Consider the following 11,830-nt stretch of genomic DNA (forward strand, 5'->3'; position numbering starts at 1 on the left):
AAACAGGAAAATGCCCCCGAAGAGGAAAAATGAAGTTGCAATTAAGGTCGAAGATGGTGAGATTTTTTTTTAAAACTACTATGCTGAAAAGAACTGTCTTTAATTGTTTCTAACAATTTATTTTCAGCTTTAAATAGTCACCTTTTTCATGATGTTTTGAGTAAAAGTCAGAATTAATTAGTAAATATCTATTTGTAGAGAAAAAGAATTATCCCCTCAATTTGTGTGTGTTTCTTTTTTTATATGTCTACAGTTGGGATGGAGGTTGATGCTGTGTCAGACAGTGGGAGTGAAGGTGAGTTTGTTTGCTTTTCATCAGTTAAATTGAGTGAGATATGACTGTCTTAAAGATTTGCAGCAGTGGGATGGAGTTGATGGACAAATTTGTATTAGCTACAACTTCTATTTCCATCTTATATCTCTTTTCTTCAAGATTATTCATAACTTTTGGCCAAATTTCCACTTTCATAGAGGCTGACTGGAATTATTTAAGAGTATTTGTGTACACTTTATTGTCATACTTTGTACTTTTTATGATGTAGAAAATTTGATAAGAGTAATACCGCTGTCAAACAAGCTTCATGTATTTGATGCTTTATCTAAAATGCATATGTGTTTGTCTCAGATGAGGCCAGGAGGAAAGCTAAAAACAGAAGAGCCAAACCCCGACGTGTAGCCAAACAGGTCAGTGACGATGAGGAGGATGAAGAGGATGAGGCACCGAGGAATAAAGGACGAAAGAAAAAGGCCAAGCCCCGGGACAGTGATGAAGATGAGGAGGAAGACAACCGTAGTGTGAAAAGAAAAAGCTCAAAAGCATCCAGGAAGAAAGTTAAGGATGAAAGCGATGAGGAGAGCGAAGACGACCGTGACAAAAAGAAAAAGCGAGGGCCGGCTGCGTCTAAAAAGGAAAAAGAGGAGCAGAATAAGGAGAAGAAAGGAAATGTTAAAGGCAAACAAGGGAAGGAGAAAGGTGGTGAGAAGGACAAGAAAAAGAAGAACGGGAAGTTTAGCAGGTGCAGTATTCTCTGAGAGCTGTCTCTCACCTACCTGCACGCTCCAAACACCTGTATGGGCTGTATGAAGCTATGTGGTATATATTGAGGGAGATGTGTCAGCAGTGTAATCTAAACCTTTTTCTTTCAACATTATTACAACACAGAGTATGCCCTTGTTTCCTTGAATATAAGGCATGTAGAGTTTATGGTTAATTTTGAATGTTGCATCAGCAGTCAGATGCTGTTTGCATACTGAGAAAAGTTTAATAATGGCTATGGCTTGTATATTTGTCAGCAACCACATATGCTGGATTAAGCTAATAACTCATTTCAGTTAATGATGAACAAGTTAGCGTGATAAGAGATTTTTGGCTGCTGTGATGGATGGCGTAATCTCCTTTGTTCATCCATTATTTACAGCGTGCTGCCTTTTCAAAATAAAGGCAACGGGACAAAACATCCTGAGACACCAGATCTTCCCACTGTTTCATTGGGAGTTGGATGCATTTTAAAATGTAGCTTAACTACCGGCTCTGACTATCCAGTGTCAGGAAAGAAGGTTTTAACTTCTTGTGGAGGGAGAATTTATATCAATATCATGAATCTTTTAACCTGCTCATGAAAATAATTGAATGTATTATTTGAATTTGTGGAGAAGTTTTCAGAAACGTTTTGACAAAGTGCTTCATAGAAAGTAAAAGAAAATTTAGCTTTACCTTGTCGGGATAATGCTGTAAGGCTTTTGAATTTCACTGGCTGTTTATAAGTTTTAGCTAGACTGTATATGATGGACGATGCATCCCCACTTACCCTATGCTAACTTAAAGCCAAAATATCCGGGATAAGGCCACTGCCATCTTGCACTGGTGATGTCATTCAGAGGAGTTCCCGCTGAAACACCCGTCCAACCAATCACTAGCTATTGAACATGAGCGCACGGATTAGCATATACAGTTGACAATCGTGGCGTAAAAAGTGTTTTTCGTAGAATTAAATAGCTCATTAAAACAAATGCATCAGAAAAACAATCACTTTAACATGTATCAGGGTGATAAGAAATACCTTAAATGGCAGAAACCATCTGTGTGAAAAATTTATTTGGCATGAACTTCGAGTTTTAGTTTGACCGGTGTGCCATTTAGTCAGCCAACAGGCAGCGATCCAGATGTTTAAACTTCACTTTGGGGAAGCTTTCAAGTCATCCATATTCATATACACTCAATGGTTTTAGCACTGATTTTGAAGCCAATGTGTGTTCGATTTAAAAATTACCTCAATTTGGTAATTTAGTAGAATGGAAAACTGTTGCAGACATCAAATCATGCTGTTTGAAGACAAATCTGACCATTTCTGACCGTCCCACAGGAACGTTTTGATAAATTAGTGTGGTTGGGTTTAGGAAAAGAATGATGGTTTGGGGTCAGAACAAGAGGCTACATTTGTTAGTTACTTAACTTCAGTACGCACATAATGTCACATCTTCACATTAGGTACTTATTACCTAATGTGACGACGTGACGTGACAATGTGGCATTCAGTACAAAACTTGATGTTACATATGTACGCAAATTCAAATAACTCGGCGTTGACTTTTGGGTTCACAAATGACAGGAACAGTTTTTTCCTGGGTCAAAGAGCCATCCGTTCACAGATGGACTTTAACGAAATTCTTTTCCTAACCCTAACCAAATGCTTTTTGTGCCTATTCCTTATCAAATTAACCACAGCATTACACTATGAAACAGTCAGAGCAGAACATTTTGAATGGCTTAGCATCTTGTCACAACCTCCTACATGGACCTTGGTACTCTTTATACTGTGTCACCTGACTTCCTCTTTTGTTCCTGTCATAATTACTATGGCCACTTGAGGATGCCTCCTAACATTAAACATAAATACTTTTCATGATAACCAGCAAGCCTCATGCGGACTAGTGGCTACGGACAATGGATGAATTAATGGATGTTTAATGATAAGCTGCTTGTACAAATGATGTATGGTGTTGTTTTGTTTTGTTAGCTAAACTAGATATTGATTTCAAACTGTAGTCAGATTTCAACATTGATTTTAAAGGTCTATTGTGTAGGATTTAATGGCATCCAGAGGTGAAGTTGAAGAACTGAAACTTCTCCCATGTGCCAAGCGTGTAGGAGAACTGTTGCACGCCAATGCAAAAATGTGAATGACCCTATATAAAGCCAGTCTAGAGGACTGGAAATAAGCAGCTCATTCTAAGGTAATGAAAGCACAACAGTTCTTATTTTCAGGTGGTTATAGAATAATAGCTTCATGGTATTGAATTTAAATACCATTTCTGCCAATAGATGCCCCTAAAACCTACACACAGGATCTCTAATTATCAAAAAACAACACACTAAAACCAACTGTTTTTAAGTGTCTGAGGTTTAGATGTGGCTTAAAGTCATGGCATGTGACAGCTCTTTCCCTTCGTCAGCTCTTCCTCCTCCTCTGATTCTGATGAAGAGTCGCTGTCAGAAGGAGAAATTGAAGCCCTGAAGGAACAGGTAGAGGAGAAGAAGAAACTGATCGCTACATTAAGGAACAAACCCTGGCGTATGAAGAGGAGACTCGTGCTGCTCAAGTAAAACCAAAAAACAAAAACTCACATCTTCTGCCTGTTTGCTTTTGATTGTAATTTCTGGTTGTTGCTGCAGCTGCATTTTGTTCTATCTTTTTTTTTTTTACCTGTTTGTCATTTGTGTTTTTGCTTATTGACATTTTCTTCAATGAGCACTTTTCTAAATGCTTACCATCACTCATGTCATGTACATGTGATGTTGATCTTGCTTTATTAAAACTTGTACATCGCTACCTTAGCTGTTTGGTACTTCTCTTCATCAGCGCTGTGATCTATGGTATTTAAAGTCAAGGATACTACTACAGATGTTCTACAGAGAGGTCAGAGCAGGTCTGTGCTATGACTATTGTGCCTAACACTCTCCTCTAGTCTCAAGCATGCATTCGCCCGCTAGAATTTCCATCCAACTTCCATCCATCCAATTTTCCGTCCAACATAGCCAGCCAGTCAGGAGCCCACTGTATATAGGAGCTGTGTTACAGCATCTGCAATCCTACACCCTCTTCAGCAACAGCGATTGCCCACTGTTTCTCGACCCTGCCTAGCCCTCAGGGTTAGGCTGTGGCTCCATCCAGGTCCGTTGCATATAATCTGGATTGGCTCGAGCACCCTACTTTGCCGCTGCAGTGGCCTAGGTTAAAAAAAAGGCTCAATGTTATGTCACAACAGGGCATTCATTCATCAGGCTCCACCCAGTTTAACCTGTAAAGTCCAGTAGAATTCGATGTCTGAGACAGAATGAAGGTTACAATGTTGTAACCCATAGTTCTATTCACACAGGTGGAGCCCTCTACCTAGGGGCCCTGTGACTCCGATTCCGCCCGCCAAAGAGGGTGTAAAATGCAGAGACTATCATATGTGTCCTATACTGAGGGCTCCGCATGTTTTCGTGTTGTTTATATTTGTGAATTATTAGTTTACATTTTTGTGAAAGTATGTGGGCAAATGTGACATTGATGGGGAGTATTACCCATAGAGTCCAGTAGAGGGCCCTATTCTGTCTTTTCTAAAAGAACTAGGGTAACAATATTGTATTCTTCGTTTTTGTCATATTGCAAATCAAAGCTATCATGCTTCCAGGAAAATGGACACTTGCAGAACTGAGATTCAATTTGCTCACACAAATAAGACCGTTTTTAGGTGAAGCATGCCAGGTTCTGCTTGAGTAATCACATTCTCTCAAATAAACTTAAGTCTGCACCAAGATTAAAGCTCTCAAGATAGATATCAGTTCATTCACATTTACAAATATTATTGAGTTGTGTAGTAAATTCCCCACTCTGTGAGATGCACAGGAGACACATGAGGACAGTTGCTTATAAATCTCAGGTTAACACGCAGCAGCACTCTCAAGGTTGGCTTTAGCTCAGCCTGTTAGACATCTTCTTCACAGTGTGAGAAGATTGTAAACATGACCCACCACCTTGCCAGGGTCAGTGTAGGTAAGTGTGTATTCAGTGCGTATGTCTCTCTATGTACAGACCAGTGTAAGCAAGTTTCTGCTGAGGCAACCTGATAGGTGAACTGCCTTAACTTTTTCATGAGCTTGACACTGATAATGCATGTTGTTGTGGCTAACTGACCTTCTGCTTGCCAAGTCTTCCTCCTTGTGCTCTATCCATATGCAGCGCACCATCAATCAGTAAATAATCGCAAACCTGTCGTTTTCCTGTTGTTCCTGCTGCTGTCAACTAGTTAATTCAGTGGTTCGGTTGATCATGTTTTTCAGTTGGATGCTTTCTCTCTTTGGTCTAACAGGGAGTCCCAGGAGTTTGTTGAGAAATTTGAAGGAGCTCTTGGGAAAGGAAAAGGCAAGAAGCTCTATGCATACAAAGTCATGATGACCAAGGTGAACTATTCATCTTTCAATACTAAAAGCTACGGCAATACGAACTTTACGTGCTATTTTGTAGATAATCAAATCTCTTTCTTCGAATTTCAGAAACTTATCAAGTTTAAACGAGACTTTGAGAACTTTAAAACAGCCTGTATACCCTGGGAGAGGAAGATAAAGGAAGTAGAAAGTTGGTAACCCTTTGGCATTATTAGATGTTAGTTATGACCTTAAGGTTTCTAAGATCACCATATATCTATAAATCAACCTTTTTTTTCTCATCATAGGTCACTTTGGATCGTCCGTGGCATCCTACTTTATTTTTCTGAGGTGGATGTATGGTCTGAACCTGGTCCTGTTTGGGCTCATGTTCGGCCTGGTGGTGCTGCCTGAGGTATGCAAATTTGCAAATCATTGGATGGCAAAGGATTGTCCTGTTTTACTCTCCCTCAAACTGGCTTACCCTGACGCTCATAACCTAACCCTAACCAGTCCCACTACTCTTGCCTAAACCTAACCGATCTAGCCAGTGAAGGTAACGAGTACTAGCCACTTATAGAAAGAGTAGGGCAGGTCATTCCTTGCTATCCTAAGTACCTCAGGTACAATCTCTCTCATAATTCATGTCAGCAGGTGGCTCTTGATATAGCAGATATTGTACATATTTTCGGCTCCCTCTCCTCTGTGTTTAGGTTCTTATGGGTCTTCCTTACGGCTCCATTCCCAGGAAAACTGTGCCTCGAGAGGAGCAGGCCACAGCAATGGACTTTTCTGTGCTCAATGACTTTGAAGTAAGGAGTGTTTATATAAAAATTTATTCATAGCATGGCTGTAAACTCGTGGATATCTGGCTCTTAATCAAGATTTTAAGAACATATTATCGTTTTAATTATGTTTTAAACTTTTCTTAGTCTTGATGTAGGAAAGTTCCGCCGGGCACCTGTTTGTGCAGTTGTAATATGAGTCTGTAAGTATGAATCTTTGACTACCTCAACAGGGATACTGTAAGTACTCATTTTTGTTCTATGGGTACTACAACAATGAGCGAAGGATCGGACTCCTGCAATTCAGACTTCCTCTGTCGTACCTGCTGGTGGGTGTTGGCATCTTTGGCTACAGTCTGATGGTGGTCATAAGAACGTAAGGCAAGACAATCAGATTTACAGTTATTGCAGACCGAGATGTTTCCGTGTTTTTCATGTGGTCCCTTCTTCTTGTCAGGATGGCTCGTAACTCAAACGAAGGAGGGGACGGAGCAGAGGAGGGAGAGTTCACCTTCAGCTGGAAGATGTTTACCAGCTGGGACTACCTGATAGGAAACCCTGAGACCGCAGACAATAAGTACGCCTCCATTACCACCAGTTTCAAGGTTAGCAGGTGTGTGTGTGTGTATGTGTGTGTGTATTTGTGTTGGAGGGATGAGCATTGCAACATGAGCAAGGACTTCCTGCAATGCACCAAAATCTAACAATTGTACATAAAAACAAATCATCATATAATGAAAGGATATGAATTTAAATATGTGAAAACAACAATTATGTGCAAATAGAAAAATAATTTAAAGTAAATGCTACTTGTCCCACTGTAGGAATCCATTGTGGATGAAAAGGAGAACCAGAAAGATGAGAACATCCATCTCCGACGATTCCTCAGGGTTCTGGCAAACTTTCTGATCTTGTGCAGCCTCGGAGGCAGCGGATACCTCATTTACTTTGTGGTGAAACGTTCTCAGGAGTTTGCTAATATGAAGCAAGAAGATCTCTCTTGGTTTGAGAAGAACGAGGCAGGTTAACAATGAACATTTAGTATTTTTTTAGCATTATTATTAACCAATGTCTTAAAATAAATAACAAAAATAGCAAAATGTCTCATCCGATGTGTCAGGTGGAGTTTGTGATGTCTCTGCTGGGGCTGGTGTGTCCTCCTCTGTTTGAAACCATCGCAGAACTGGAAGATTATCACCCTCGTATTGCCCTTAAGTGGCAGCTAGGACGAATCTTTGCCCTCTTCCTGGGAAACCTTTACACCTTCCTCTTTGCCCTGTTTGATGAGGTTACTGCTAAGGTATGACATATGTCTCTATGTGTCTTTTCCTGTTTCTGAACAGGTGTGCCACAGTTGTATTTATACATATTGGGATTTTTTTTTATCTGTCTCCTGTGTTTCTATAGGAAAAGTCTTGACTGCTGCTATGTTGTCTAAATTACCCTAAATCCTAAATTGATAACTAAGGACTTGAGACCATAATGGCACATCTCTGGGTCACTTTTAGAATGCTGTTTAAACCATCAGCTAAACTCAGTATGCTGTGACAGCATATACCTTTAAAGCAAAAGTTTGCGTTTACTGATTCGCTGTAGGTATTCTCTAGCTGCAATTCACCGCGACAAGATGAATCCCCAACTTTTAGTTTGGCTGCACTTCACTGCAGAATCCAACATCTGCAGCTCAGAGTGGCCATCCCTGTGCTAACCAACTTTTGGCTTCTTATCTAAAAGACGGATGTGAGAGTGGTATTAATCTTTGCATCCAACTCTCAACCAGAAAGTGAATAGTATTCCCCAAAATGTGCAACTTTTCCATGAAATCCAGGCTACAAACTGTAAATGTCCCTGTGTGTGAATTGTGCCACACATGTAGAGTTTTAGTTGAGTGTGCTTTGCATTTTCTATTCTTTAGTTGGAGAGCGAGAAGGCCATCAAGAACGCCACAATATGGGCCTTAAATCAGTACTACGCCAACTACAGCTCCTTCTACAATACGACAGATGTGCCTCCTCCAGATGTGCCCCCAGCTGACGTCATCAGAGGACCCTGCTGGGAGACTGGAGTGGGAATAGTAAGCAGTGACATTAGATTGTATAGTAGTGAATGAGAAAATGTGGGTGCAGATGAAGAAGCATACATTAGTAGCTGCAGTAGTCACAGTTAGAATGTTTGCAGCATCAATCCTCTCCTTTAACTTCCACTCAGTCAAACAGAAGAGACATCATTTCATTTGTCAGTTTGTATTTGCCCTTATTTCTTGTTGGTTATTTATGCTGCAGGAATTTGTGAAGCTGATTGTGTCGGACATGCAGGTGAACTATTTGACCATCCTGATTGGTGACTTTGTGCGAGCTGTCCTTGTCCGCTTCCTTAACTACTGCTGGTGCTGGGACCTGGAGGCTGGATTTGTAAGTTTGTTATAGTGCACCAGTGGATCTTTACACATGATCTGTTTGGTTAGAGTTTTTTCTTTTTTCTTTTTTTTAATCACCCACAATACACAACTTCTGTGTCCTGTGGTGTAAACGTCACGCTACAGCACACCCACAGTCATGCGTCTGAATGTGAATTTAAAGTTGGTGTGTCAGGTCATGTCATTATTGTATAGATACCATGTGGTTCAGCTATTATTGAACAATGTGGGAGTACAGCACGGTTCGTTTTGGATCCAAGTCAACCTGATACCATACAGTGACATCTGGCAAGACAGCTGATCCCTAACATCCAGTGAAACAGGACACTGCAATGAGAACTTAATTACACAGAGAGAGAAACATAGACAGGAGCAAATGCAAAGTGTATCAAGCTGGCTCTTATTAATTAATTTGAGCACAGTAATCATGTTGTAATCATGTGTTGTTTCCAGCCTTCGTATGGAGAGTTTGACATCAGCGGAAATGTGCTTGGGCTTGTCTTTAATCAAGGGATGATATGGTGAGTTACTCCACATCTGCATGGTTGATTTTATGTTCTGTCTCTTTCTGTATTCCCTAATGGGACTAATGAGCTTCCCCCTGCTGCAAAACTGTCTCCAATGTGCCTGTAATTAACAAAGTAGTGAGTGTGGAGTGACTGCTTATTCAAATTAGACCTGTTATTTGTTTGACTGTTGACTTTAGAACAAAAATTGTAACAAAAAAAACAAAAAACAATTAAATCACCAATGAGAATACTCAGTAAATTTATATAACTGATAGGTTCAAAGTTGGCTGATGATAGTGTTGCTGTTGTTTTCCTCAGGATGGGAGCGTTTTATGCTCCAGGTCTGGTGGGTCTGAATGTTTTGCGTCTCCTGTGCTCAATGTACTACCAGTGCTGGGCAGTAATGTGCTGCAACGTTCCCCATGAGCGAGTTTTCAAGGCCTCACGGTCCAACAACTTCTATATGGGCCTTTTGCTGCTGGTGCTGTTCCTCAGCCTGCTGCCTGTTGTCTACACAATCATGACCTTGTCTCCGTCATTTGACTGTGGGCCATTCAGGTCAGTAAGAGATGAAGTACAGTTGGGCTGAAATGGTATACTACGTGTTAATGAAAGATGAATTTGTATTACAATAGCCTTATTTGCACAGGACTAGTTGCAGAGGTTGTCTGTGATCTTGCCATGCAATGTCATGCAAATCCATCTGCAACTCGTCAAGCAAAAATTCCACTTCAAAGTACCAGATTTCACCAAACTCAGAGGCCATGTGATTTATTACAACAGTACAAATCAGCATCTCTGTGACTTAATTTTATTTTTTTGCACTTTTTTTGTTTTCTCTGTGCCATTTTTCCCCTCTGTGCCCTTGTTCCTTTTTTCTCTGTATCATTGAAAACAATACCTGCTAAAAATCACGCTAACAGCATATTATAATCTACTTGTTAACAGCACCTTTTTGCAGGTGCAGACACCTCCAGTAAGCTACTTGTGGCAACAGCCTCATTTTTTTGTAATGTATTACCTGCTTCGGTTCTGTTATTTGAAATTTAGATTAACTTTTCATGCATTAGGATGCTGTTGGCTCGTACTGATTGTCGTACCATACATTTTCACTTTGTAGCAAACCTAGTAGATACTACACTAGTGCAAAAACACAATTTTTTTTTTTTTACTTTATCTGAAAGAAATGATTTAAATAACTGAACAAATTTATTGTACTAGTTATCTCAAAAAACAAAAATAAATAATGCAGATTTTCATTCACAGTTGTTTAAGAGGTTGCTTAAGCACATTTATGATTAAATATACTAAAACAGTCTCACTTTTGCAATTTGGTGGGCATTTTCTATCGGTACACAATACATAGTGCACTGCATTTGCTCTGTGTTTTCCCCCAGTGGCCAGGAGAAGATGTATGATGTGGTCATGGAGACTATAGAACAGGATCTACCGGCCTTCATAGGGAACATTTTTACATATGCCACCAACCCTGGACTCATCATGCCAGCTGTCCTTCTCATGGTGTAAGTAAAATTTAAATATTAACATACATCTGCTATAAAAGGCAAACTGTGCCATTTTATATTTTGGAGAGGAAGGGCAACATGAATAGGTCTTGAAAACATAATTGTTAAAGTCCATGAGTTTTCTGGGTTTTCCATGAGCATAGGAACCCTGATAGTAAAATTTTTACATATTGAATCCAAAGATGCCAGAATCAGAGTGTGTATTTGTAAGTCATAAAACTTGCAGGGCACGACCTTGGTGTCCACTGCCCCATATCAAACACCTGACTGTGATCTAAGACATTGTACGGCTTTCACCTAAAAGACTTATAACACTGTATAACAGGTTGGCCCTCTACTACCTGAATGCAGTGTCAAAGGGATACCAACAAGCAAACCTGGATCTTAAAAGAAAGATGCAAATGGTCAGTATGAGCGCTCATTTCCCTCTTTTTAGCAGAATCTCTTTTGTTCAAGAGCCACACAAATTACCATCTTGTTTATTGGTGGACACTTAGGCTCGAGATGAGGAGAAGAACCGCAGGAACAACAAGGACAGCACTAATCAAGTGATGAAAGACTTGGAGGACCTGCTGCCAAATAAGTCCCTAATACCGCCTCCCACCGAGGAAGAGCTACCTCCACCTGGTACACACACACACACACGAATTGCTTTAATGTGCATGCTATCAGCCAATTTGCACTCGACTGTCCTCACCGCACTTTCTGCTCTCCACCTGTCTTCTCAGATGTCGTAACCGAGAAGGGCAGCAAGTCTCCCAAAATAAAGCCAGGGGCAGCAGGAAAAGGAGTTAATCTGCAAAAGGATGTGTCACTGGCTGCACAAAACCCCAAAGCTCCAGTGACACGTGCCCCGGGGCCACGAAGAGGGCCTCCTGGAAATGTCAGGGGGCCTCAGCCTGGGCCTGGGAGAGGAAGAGGTCGGGGTGGGCCTCCGAGACGACCAGAGTCTTGATTCATGGACTAAAATCCCAAAACACAGACAATATCTACAGTTCATCGCAGGCAAACCAGTGTCTGTTAACATGACCATTGCAGTCATAGTCACACTGCAAATAGAGGCTGCCACTAGAGTAATCACAATTAAGTTGTAATTGACTAAAACATGATAAATATGCACTAATTTGTTGCATGTGCTTTTGCCCCAATGATAAGCATTACAACTAATAATTCAAACATGCCAA

General features: G+C 40.5%; 1 protein-coding gene across 1 annotated transcript; it reads left to right on the forward strand.

Moving 5' to 3' along the window:
- The first annotated feature begins 186 nt into the window (after positions 1-186).
- tmc2b (transmembrane channel-like 2b) lies at positions 187-11,601 on the forward strand. The gene is made up of 19 exons (XM_042487788.2): positions 187-295; positions 626-1,016; positions 3,454-3,600; positions 5,356-5,446; positions 5,540-5,621; positions 5,719-5,825; positions 6,124-6,222; positions 6,429-6,571; positions 6,653-6,800; positions 7,020-7,214; positions 7,316-7,495; positions 8,111-8,269; positions 8,478-8,606; positions 9,065-9,132; positions 9,439-9,678; positions 10,518-10,643; positions 10,972-11,050; positions 11,144-11,273; positions 11,375-11,601. Exons 1-19 carry the CDS (start codon positions 244-246, stop codon positions 11,599-11,601), a joined length of 2,793 nt encoding a protein of 930 aa, XP_042343722.2. The 5' UTR covers positions 187-243.
- The last annotated feature ends 229 nt before the right edge of the window (positions 11,602-11,830 follow it).

This window comes from Plectropomus leopardus, chromosome 4, assembly GCF_026936395.1.
Source record: "Plectropomus leopardus strain MGB_pleo_1.0 chromosome 4, ASM2693639v1, whole genome shotgun sequence".
In the NCBI taxonomy this organism is placed as follows: domain Eukaryota; kingdom Metazoa; phylum Chordata; class Actinopteri; order Perciformes; family Serranidae; genus Plectropomus; species Plectropomus leopardus.

Bases quoted from the DNA above. Each gene is read 5' to 3' on its own strand.
- tmc2b (XM_042487788.2), top strand. From the start codon at position 244: ATGTCTACAGTTGGGATGGAGGTTGATGCTGTGTCAGACAGTGGGAGT. The intron at 5,447-5,539 runs GTGAACTATTCA...TTCGAATTTCAG, and splicing joins ACAAAGTCATGATGACCAAG to AAACTTATCAAGTTTAAACG. The intron at 11,274-11,374 runs GTACACACACAC...CTGTCTTCTCAG, and splicing joins GGAAGAGCTACCTCCACCTG to ATGTCGTAACCGAGAAGGGC.